Raw genomic sequence first — 11,272 nt, 5'->3', positions numbered from 1 at the left:
CTGATTTTACACTCACCAGGGAATCCCACTTATACCAGATTATTCTCCAGTGATCAATTCCACAGCTATGTCACTGGACAAGTTTAAACTGGCAGCAACAAGTTGAGCACTTGCACAAGACTGTCCTCTTATAATATACTAATAAGCTGTTTACAGTATCATAAAGTACTTTCCTATAACCCAGGCCTGTTTAAAAAAACAACAACAAAAAATAAACAAAAACTCCAAAGCAGCAAGTCTGGAAGTAGAATCTGCTGGTGATAGACTATTTTCTCTTAGAAGCACGTAGAAGAGTGACAAGATTAGCAGGAATTTGATGATTTCCTCCCAAATGACTACTAGAGAGAGGAAATGGCAAGTTAGCAGAGAGGGAGAGAGAAGGCCAAAGAGAATCCCAAAGAAAGGCAAAAAGGAAGAAAGAGGGAGAAAAGTGAGACAAATTTTCTTGATCCCAAAGTAGTATAATAGAACTACAGTAACTTTCAAAACAAACTATACTAAGATGGAAGAAGTAACATACAAATTGTGAATAACTGCAGACTATTTGTGCAAACCCATTTTCACCGGTTGCATTTACACCAATTGCAGGAAGACCAGAGCATCTCTGACTAGAATAACCTGAGAAAGGAGTCAGGGTAAATATTGGATCCTTCCAGATTTTGGCTCCGTTAATTAAATAGAAAATATATTTAGCTGCTCTGACTGAACCTTAAAAGTCTGAATTATGATGCATCCCACCACAGCAGTGCCACAGATAACCGGATTCAGCACCTGGCTCCTGCCATGCCCAGAAAATGTTGAGCCCCCTACTCTGCAAATTTAACTGCCTCAATAGAGAACAAGTATTGACACTCTCAGAATGCCAACGCATCTTGGTACAGCAAAAATACAGATCTGGCCTGCTTTTGACTCCAACCCTCCAAATTCCATTGCCTAAAGAGAGCTTAGTCTTTATTACAACACTTCAGAAATGCCAGCACAACAGCACCACAAAAACCCAGTTCTGGCACCTGGATCCTGCTAAATTTTGGCTACAAATCCCAGAAATGGTGTCATCAAAATAAAAAGCAAGTGTTGCTTCTGCTAATCAACTGAAAAATCTGGACCTGGATAAATCCTGATACAGGAAAGATGCAAAAACTCGAATTTGGCACAGCTATCTTGCTGTATCCAGCTAATTTTTGGCTGCACACCCTGGTTATAGTCTAAATTTAGTAAATATGCAGTTTCTCCTAACCCATCAAAAAATCCAGATCCCTATGTATGAATCTGATGGTACTGTTTCTGGGTTTGTGGCCAAAATTTGGCAGGATCCAAATGCTATTTCTGATGCTTTTTGTGCTGCTGTTGTACTGGAAGGCATTGGTGTTTGGATATTTGTGTGCTATAGAAATGGACAAACATGTTCTGTATTTAGGCTGTAGAATTCAGGGGTTTGAGGTCAAGTCTTGGCAGGATTTGGCAGGATCCAGATGCTGGTCATGGGTTTTTGTGGCACTGCTGTGCAGGGATATATTTGCATCTAATGTGCTTTGTTGTTCCTGGAATAGGAGAGAGCCAACTTGGTTCTCTATTGAAGCAGTGGCATTTGCAGGTTGTGGTTCAAAAAACAGACTGGAACCAGGTGCTAGATATGAGTATTTGTGGCACTATTGCACTGGGATGCTTCAGGGTCTGTATTCTTTCTGAGCATAAAACAAACAGCTACACTTGTTCTTTACCTATGCAGTAGCTTGAAGGGAGCAAGGACCAAAAATTGGCTGGACCCACCAGAATCCGGGAGGATCCAGCTTTTACCTTTTTCCCTGAGGGAGAGAGGCAGCCTGACTGACAGGCAGAAATCTGATCCTGTGAAAGACACAGAGAGCCAATGGGAGGCAGAGATCCATCAGTTTGGACTGGAGGCCCCTGGAGGAGAACCAGAGGAAAAACCACCGAATTGAGCTCTGTCAGTGGCGCTTACTGCTTCCAAGGGGGAAGTGCTGGGGAATAATTAATGTTTTTATTAAATTTGGAGGGAATTTTTTGCAGCCGATCGCCTTGCGTTACCTTCAGGTGGGTCTTTCCAGCAACTTTTTACGTAGCTCCAGATAATTGCATGGTTGTGGGTTGCAAAAACGATTCTTTAAAACAAAATAGCTGCGTCTCGCTCGCTCGCTCGCTACTCCCGTTATGTGCAAAGCGAGTCATGTTGTTCGCCATTACGACTTCTGCACACGTTTGCGAATCAGAGCTGCCAGTTACACAGATCGCTCTGGGGATACAGCGGGAGTGTAAATAAATACCTCGCCTCTTGTTTTGCTTTCCGCTGCTGTAAAAAGTGGGGTTTGCTCTGTGTTTTAACCTGGCACTTGCTTAAAACCCAGGTGAAAGCAGGGAAGGGAGGGTTGTTTTTATGAATGGGACTCTTTGAGGTTAATTAGCTATGCAAATTCAAGCAGTTCATTCATTTTTTTTTTTAAATCTAAAAGCCATCTTGTATTCCCCTCTAGGCTGATTGGAGACCAGATCCTGAGGAAATCTCCAGGTCAAATGCCCAGAAAATAAAAACACTGAGCTAAGACTTGTGGAAGAGCTGCAGAATGGATGGATTTTATGACCAGCAAGTGCCTTACATGGTCACCAACGTGAGTGATCAGTTCAAAAGTTGGTGTTTATTAACTTGACTCCGACTTATTTCTCTGGGGGAGTTTTGCGTCCATAGTATCTGCTTTGATACCGCTGTAGGGACGACTCTTCATCTAGGAGTCGTGCCTGCAAGATGGGCTTATCTTCTAGTTATTTGAATAACGCATAATTTTCTTTAAGGGCAATTTTTGGATCCTTTTTGTCCCTTCAAAAAAGTAAAACCATGCACACGATTAGTGGAAGAGGAGGGCACCGGCAGCAGCTGCATGCAAAGTTTTTGGCAGTGTTTGCCTGCAACACCGAGAAGAATGAAGTTGAGGCAAACGTTAACACGTCTTGTTTTCAGGATTTTTGCAAGCAGTTTTACAAATAACATCTGGAAACAAAGCAGCCTGCTAGAATGTCCTTATTCGAATTCTCCTGAAGAGTTTAAGCAAAGGGGATTTTTATGCTATTGTGTGCCAGATTGCTAACTATATGTGTTAGTACTGCGCTGCAGCTGGAGCATATTGCATATGTTTCTATACAGATAGAGATATACATGGATAAATAGGAATGTGTTGCATCGGCACAAGTATGAAGGATGTTAGGTACGCAGCATAATCCTCTGCTGTAAATTTGTATGTAGAAACGAAGAATAGAAACTGTAGGATAGTCATTTTCTCTGTGGAATATGTAAAGAATCCATGTAGGCTTTGTTTAAATGTGGAAATCTGAGGGTTGTATGTATATGTGTGTGTGTGTTTAAAGTATCTGATCTTTCCTGTTTATAGAATCCGCGTGGGAGAAACTGCAGTGAGAGACCAACAAATGTCAGGAAAAGAAAATTCATTAACAGAGACCTGGCTCATGATTCAGAAGGTGAGGGCTCACTTCCCTCTCCGCCCCCCCCCCCCGGTTTATTTAATAATATAGAGAAGCTTCATAAGAGCTAAATAAGACAAGAAAATTGCATTTAAGTTTGTGACACAAACTGGCAAAGGCAATTAACTGTTGAAGTTGCTATTCCTTCCTGATTCACCCTGTTCGGTTTTAGATATTGCTGCACATATGGCTCATAAATGTCACTCACCGAGGTGAGAATTTTGCAGTATCTGACACAGTGCCACAAGTTCAGGATACACTACAACCAGCATCTTCACCTTCAGGCCTTGCCTACACTTGACTTCTTTCTTTTTAACATTTTCCACTATTGCTACCGCTGGTGCAACTCCATTAGTGATAGCAAGAGTGCCAGTGCTAGTATAGACCAGCGGCTGGTATTCTAATCACTGTGCTCGTGCAGGGCTGAAGGGCAAGACAGAACACCAGCAGCTTCTTCTGGCTGATCATCTACACTAGCATTTGCACTATTGTTACCTCCAGTGGAGTTGTGCTGGTAGTTCCTTCCAGCCGTGGGAAATGTAAGCAAGAAAGTCTAGTTTGGATCAGACTTGGGAGGGCCCAACCATTGTAGACCACACTCATATAATAGCCTTGTTAAAGTCAGTAGGAATACTTGCATGAGGAAGGTGAGCAAGATTTATTCCTACTTGACAAACGTCGGTGTAATACCATACATGCTTGTCAAACACTGTGTACACCCATGGAACCCTTCTAACGGTAAGATGAGCAGAGACCCCTCAATCTGTAAAAACAACGAGGTCCTTGTGGCAACGTGGGCGTCAGCAACCTTTCAGAAGTGCTGTGCCGAGTCTTCATTTATTCACTCTCATTTAAGGTTACACGTGCCAGTAGAACATTTTAACATTTTTAGAAGGTCTCTTTCTATAATATATAACTAAACTATTGTTGTATGTAAAGTAAATAAAGTTTTAAAATGTTTAAGAAGCTTCGTTTAAAATTAAATTTAAATGCAGAGACCCCCAGAACCCAGGCACTGTGAGTGCCACTGAAAATAAGCTCACGTGCCAACGGCACGAATGTCATAGGTTGCCTACCCCTGGACTAACGTGTGCTTAAAATCCCTGCAAAAATGCCTATTCACAGCACACATCTAAAGCAAAACCATCATCCTCTCATATGGAGTAATAGCCTGTAACATTTAAACACATATTACAGTGGTAAAATCATAGAAAAGGAAGTATCTTTCTAAAAGTTAATAACCTTCAAAGACATGCTAAGTTTTAGCTCAGAGCAAATTTTCATACTCAGTTGCTCAATCTCTGAAAATAGGGACCACAAATAGGATCAAATGCTGCCCTGACTTACACCCAGTATGAGCCTATGCATGTCAGTGCGGTTGCATGGGATGTAAAGCAGCGTAAAATTTTGTCCATGGCCGTGGCGGTGCCACTTTAATTTCAAACTATGTATGAGGCTGATAAAGTGGAATCAATGTGTATCAAAGCAGAATTGTTACTAAAACATAAAAGAGTAACACCTTACTTAACTTCTATGCCTAATAGAGCCGCTGAGTGTCTTTCCTTTTACATTTCGTTTGCTACATTCTGCCCTTTACTTATGCTGGATATAGTGTTTTTAAAAAATCAAACCCCTACTTAGGCAAAATTCCCACAGAAGTCAATTAGAGTTTTGCTGGAGCAAAGATTGCAGGAAGAGGCCTGTATTGTATAAGGAGAAATAGATCATTTGAATGAGAGGTTATCATCTTAACTTCTTTCTGAGTTACTAAATAGGCATTATTTGCTATAAAAGCAAACTTAAAAAATGGTGATTATTATTTCAGGAGTCAAATATTACTGTAGTGTGTATACCTCTGATGGAAAAAAGAGTAGAATAATCATTAATTGCAATCAGGGTCTAGCTGTTGTTTTTTATCAGTAGTAAGGTTACCAAAGTAAAATTCACATGCCTTATTCTTCAGGAAAATATTTCTTTTAGTGTAGTTTCATCTTATGGGAAGATTAAAGGTGTGTGTGTGTCTTTTATATGTGTCTTTCTCTTTCTTCAGAACTCTTTCAAGATCTGAGCCAATTACAAGAGACATGGCTTGCAGAAGGTAAGGAGAAAAACTGCTTGTAAAAAGAGGAAAAACAACTCTGGCGGAAAAAAAAATAAGTCCTGAACTTGCTGTCTTAATGTTAAGCCCAATTAATTGAGCTCTAAAAGAGCCACCTCATGTGTCATGCATACATTAGAGCCTCTGATGAGTTTGTCTTTGGGGACTCTGGGGCTGCTCTACCCAGTGTCATCACAAATTACCAGGAGAAATTGCTTCCAGCTCACAATCACATCTGCTTTTGGCAAGAACTAATGCACCAAGACTTCAAGTTCTAAGCCTCTGTTCAGATTTTAATTGCAATTGATCAGGTTTATCTTATTGTACCTCGAGAGACTGCATACAGCCAGAACTGAGCTTGCTGTTTCCTTTACAGCAGCACATATAATTATTTGGTGTTCTGGTGGAGTACTTTTCTGATGGCAGAAATTAGTTTCTCTGGGTTCATCAGGACGGGATGCTTCAAGATTTAAGTGCAAGTGTCTTCTTTCCACCTTGTTCACAACACAGAACATTAGGTGTGTATCAAATACTTAATAAGAAAGGAGATTTCTTTTTTCATAAGCCTTTTGACATTGTGTATAAGTTAATTTTTTTTCTTCATCTCTTACTTTTTATAGGACTGTATATTGGGAGCTAATTGGAAATCTGACATTTGTCATTTTACATTTTTTGATATTTCAAGTAACCCTTCAAGGCTCATGATACTGAGGTTGATGGTTTTAAAAACAATAATATTGAATCTGAATTTAGATTAGCTATTGAGATATGGATAATAAAAAGGAGGAGATACTGCTACAAGAGAACTTTAAAAAAATTTAGAGGCGCTTTCTGCTGCTCAAGGTGTATTTGTTCACTTCAGAAATTTATGTTTATTATTTAATAATGTTTATTTTGAGAATGAAGATTCTTATGCATTGTCTGTCTCATATTACATCAGAGGAAAGATTTTTTTTTTGGTTGAACTTTACATGGAAAACTTTTATAGTCAATCTGAACATGATTTTGATTTAAACTAACATAATTTCTGTGAATTTACCCTGATTTAGGTATTGTGGGTATTCTTGTGTTTTATTTTTAGCATATTATACTGGATTATACACTATTGTTGTTTACTGAATAGATGTTTTTGTTTCTCTGGGAGTGGGGAGAATTGCATGCGACTGCTTACCATGGAAAGAGAGAAATATTGCTGGTGGCTACTTGGCTTAAGGCTGATTTTTTGATAACCATATATATGTAGTTGGTCAAGCTGTTAGCCTGTAAGTTTGTTTGTTTTACTGATGTTTTAATTCTCTTAGCGTGAATTTTTGCCTTTAGTATATGTCTTTGTCAAGATATAATCAAAATTTCTTTAATGAAGTTATGGAATGGAGTTGGAATATAAGTATTAGTATATTTTTTAAATCACTGAAAATAGAGTGTATTGCAATAAGATAGTCTTATACTATAATCATCAGATAAAACAGTGACTGGCTATCTTATGGTAATTTTAGCACGGATCTGTTATTGTATCTAATCTCATTCATTTTAACAAACTAGAAGGTTGTCAAAACACTAATTAAAAGGTATGATTATTATTTTTTTTTGATGATAAAACAACTTTTAGTTTTATTTTTAGTGACATGAGTCTTTTTGTTCCTAGAAATGATTAATTTTTTTTTATTCTAAATAAAAAGATTCTTGTCAGGTTGGTAATGTATGTGCAGAGCAGTTTAGTAAATAGAAAAAAATATGGAAATCAAGATTGTCTTACATCATTTCTAGAGATATACAAAGGATTGTAGTGGTGATTTTTACTTTTGAACTACTTTTGTTTCTTAAGAGTAAATGAATTTTTTTCAGTGCTCTAAGTTTTTCCGTATGTTTTTAAGCAGAGACTACTTTGACAGATCAAAGCTATGTGTCTAGTCCTTTGTAAGTTAGGCTGAGGAAAGCTTGTAAATATTGTTAATATCATATGGTAAGTATAAAAAGTTACTTTTTTATCTGGAAAGAAATACCCGCACTACTGAGTTTTACATTTATATTTAATTATATATTTCTGCAGAGTATTAAACTGAAATATTATATGTATCCCACTATTATGAAAATATTTTAGAAAAACTATAAATTTCAGACCACTACCATTGTAGTTCTCATTTAAAACAGACAGCCTGCCTCCCCCCCAGTTTTTGCAGGCTTTGCAGAGAATCTATCAGAACTAAAGAAAAAAAAATCAAGATTCTGTTTCTGATCCTATTTATTACCTCTGACACCTTGTAATTATTATGTTTTTAAAAAATCTTTGTAAATAAAAGTTTATAAACTTGCACTAGTATTTACAATATACTGATGTTAAGAATGCTATATTTTAGCTCTGCTGAAATGACTGCATGGATGACTTGTTTACCCATTGCTAGATCTGTCCATTTATGTCCTCCTGGACCTTCATAATCTAGAAATCTGCCAATTTGGCAGCATCAGTAATATTTACATATTTATTTTCATGATGCTCTGTAGCCAGGAAAGTGACCATGAAATTTTAAGAGCAATGGCAACTGACCAAGTTTCTCCCACAAGTTCAAAACCCCACTGGGGAGTAACCAGGTCAGAAAATCTGCTTATTAAACAAGAGAGTCAAGGGAGTTAAAATGTATCACATATGAAGAATGTTGCAAAAAATTATCAGGGCCCCTTTCCTACTTGGGACATTTTAGCCAGCATGTTTCTATGGAACAGGGTGATTTATTGTTTTCCGTGAAGAATCTTAGTAATAAACAACTAAACACAAAGGGATTTATTCTCTTCTCAGTACTTGTACACAACTTCCATTGTAAATAATAGGATTTGCGCATGTATATTAAAGGACAAAAGTAATCCAAAGTACAAAATATGAACAGATTATTGTATTAGTTTGTTTATCTAATATATTTATTACCACCTCCAACCCCAGAAACTGAATGCCACTTGTAGAAAAGTTAGTATGTGTTATACTTGAATTATATGAAATAAGTAGCTTTTTCTTCATGTTCTATTAAATGTATCAGAGAGAACACTCACATTATTTTGAGGTAAAATTTCAACTGAATGTGGTTTCCTAAAATCAGTAGATGGGGGACGGAAAATAATTTTGAACTATTTCCTGAAGCCATAATTTGAAAGCGGAAGGATTTTAATAATTGTCTCCACTATTAAACTTGGAAACGAAGAGTTAAAATTGCTTATCGCCAACCAAGACAAATATTGTTCAGATAATGTCTTTGTTTTTTTATTTAAGTATTGTGGCGGCTACATTTTGTCATGATAATATTATATAATGCCTTTATTGATTGTGTATATTTGGAATTATATTGCAGTTGGCAGATAGCAATTATTCAGTGACTTGAGATAAATTGGTTCAAATATTAATCTAATGCTATCTCATCGTGGTTGCGTCTACATATTCTGGAACAAACAGAGGAGAGAAAACAAACTCTGCCGCGGAAAGCCTACTATGCATTATGGAAGCATTTGGGGTGGGCGAATAATAGACAACAGAAAAACACATTATTTATTAAAAATGGCTATTCTAGTATTTCTGTCACTAATTCCTGGCCGAAACTCGATAGAGATGAGTAAAAGGCTTCCAAAAGGAATATAGGTAGCTAAACTATTCTATTGTTTTAAAAAGTTAATCTATTGATTTGTATGATGGAGTTTCTTCTTTGATAGTAACAGTGAGAATTTGTCACATAAAACTCATTAATATTTATTGTATTTTTTGCTCTGTTCTAGTGCAAAGTAATCGCTTTACAATAAAAAGCACAAGTAACGGGTTTGTTCTCCCCCAACAGTTTCTATCTAGACAGGCACAGCAGGGGTGGCTCTCCCAAGTTTTCCAAACTGAAGAAGACACCTATACTGATTTCTATAAAAGATTTATATTTCTGCTACCAATTAATGGTTAAGTTTGGGATGAACTCCAGGAAATGGTTTCTGTGATCTCTGGTACCATTGTCAAGTTTGTATACACATGATTCGGTGTTGCCCAATGGATTATCCCTGAATGCGTATATATGAAAGTGATCACTTAATTTGCTTTATTCAGTAATGCTTGAATTCCCATTTTTAACAGAATATAAAACTTCTCAGCTCATATAAATCATAGTCACTCCATTGACTTCAGTAGAGCTATGCTGATTTGCACCAGCTGTGGATCTGGCTTCTTAGCTTTCTGCTGCCCTATAATGAACCCCACATTTGGTAAGAACACTAATCTGAATGTCGGGTACACAACCATTAAGTATTGTATCTGAATATATATGTATTTAGTGAAGAAACATGGGCAAACAAAGACCGCTTCACATCTTGGTTGAAGTTTGCCTAGTAGGGAGTGTTCTAAAAGGGAATAAAAACATGTTAAAGATGAGACTTGTAGCACAGTGAATCACTTCCCTTTTGTGGAGTTCTGGACAGTTAATGGATTGGACTTTTAAATACTTGAAATGAATGCCTGATTTTAAACATCTCTGCACAAAAAATGGAGAAAAATTGGATTTGGCAAAATGGTGCTAACCTTTTCTAAAATTGTTGGTCCTGAAAGTGTGCACACTACTAATCTGGGGGTTTCTTCTTTGATGAAAAAAACGGATTAGTAATTTTGTCCCATTGCGTAGTTACTTACTGACTGTGAGGGACATAGCAGGTGTAAAATGTGAGTGTGCATTTTAAACCAACATCTGTATTATTCTGCATAAAAGTTAAAGTCAAAAACAAAGACCAGATCTCGCAAACCCTCTTCATCTTAGTATAGATCATTCACACCAAGAATAGTTTGCAGGATCTGGCCCCTAGTTTTTAAGTTACACATTAGTTTATATGTCAGAGCAGGTCACTTGAGAAAAAAAAAAGTTTGGTTGATCCTTTTTTCATCTTTTTTGTTAAAAATATGTTTTTTCTATTCAGGTCTGTACTTCATATAACCTTTAAAATGTTCAAAACAGATATTGAATAAAACAAAGATTAGAGGTCTCATTACTTTGTTTTGTGGCTATAAACTTTATTTTAGGGTAAGCTGGAAATAGTGCTACTCAGATTTCTTTCTGTCAGTTTCAAAATCTTTTGCCACAGAGAGTAAATCTTTGTTGTTTTGAAACAAATTATGTCTAGGTCAAAGAGTGAGCCTCAAGTTCTGAGAGGAGAGTAGTATAGGAAACGTTAGAATGTCTAAAATAAAGTTCTTAAGTGAAGCAAGAAGAAATGGCAAGTTCTCTGCTTCTCCTGCAACCTTACATGCATGTGGTGCTGAATTTCTGGCAGAAGTTTGTGGTTGGGAAAGGAAGGGTTACATTTTATTGCCTTTTCGTTTGTTAAATATGTTCTTTAGTGGGTCTGTGCTACCTCTGAGACAAAGCAATGAAATTGGTGTGTTTATGCAGCAAGTTCAAGTTTACTTTGCTGTTGCGTTCTGGAAGGGTGTGACATGAAAAGATTGTGGTTGAGGCCACATGGTTCATGCTGGACTGTGTTTTTGTGAATGGAGGCAGAACTCCAGTTCTGACTGCTTGTCTTGAGGAATTGCTTAGGAGATCAGCTGTCTCATTCACTGGCAGAAAGAATGACTCATACATCTTCTTCCTCGTTTGGCTCCAGGTCATTGTTACAGTGGCTAGAGCTGGTTTTAATTAAATATTAACTCCTTTTCTACTGGATATTTGTCGA

General features: G+C 37.2%; 1 protein-coding gene across 5 annotated transcripts in view; it reads left to right on the top strand.

Annotated features, from left to right (window-relative positions):
* The first annotated feature begins 1,919 nt into the window (after positions 1-1,919).
* Positions 1,920-11,272, top strand: part of ETV1 (ETS variant transcription factor 1) — a 75,952-nt gene continuing 66,599 nt past the window's right edge. Inside the window, exons 1-4 of one of the 5 annotated variants that reach the window (XM_032784094.2) lie at positions 1,920-2,055; positions 2,493-2,627; positions 3,402-3,489; positions 5,543-5,590. In XM_032784094.2, the coding sequence (XP_032639985.1) occupies positions 2,583-2,627; positions 3,402-3,489; positions 5,543-5,590 (181 nt within the window). In that variant the 5' untranslated portion in view covers positions 1,920-2,055; positions 2,493-2,582. Of the gene's footprint in view, positions 2,056-2,306; positions 2,367-2,492; positions 2,628-3,401; positions 3,490-5,542; positions 5,591-5,747; positions 6,109-11,272 lie in introns of those variants that run through there. The other 4 variants (XM_032784090.2, XM_032784092.2, XM_032784095.2 and 1 more) reach the window with 4 other exon arrangements.

The sequence above is a fragment of the Chelonoidis abingdonii genome, chromosome 2, assembly GCF_003597395.2.
Source record: "Chelonoidis abingdonii isolate Lonesome George chromosome 2, CheloAbing_2.0, whole genome shotgun sequence".
Taxonomy (NCBI): Eukaryota; Metazoa; Chordata; order Testudines; family Testudinidae; genus Chelonoidis; species Chelonoidis abingdonii.
Note: the sequence above shows the minus strand (reverse complement) of the source record. Positions and strands in the feature narration are given on the sequence as shown.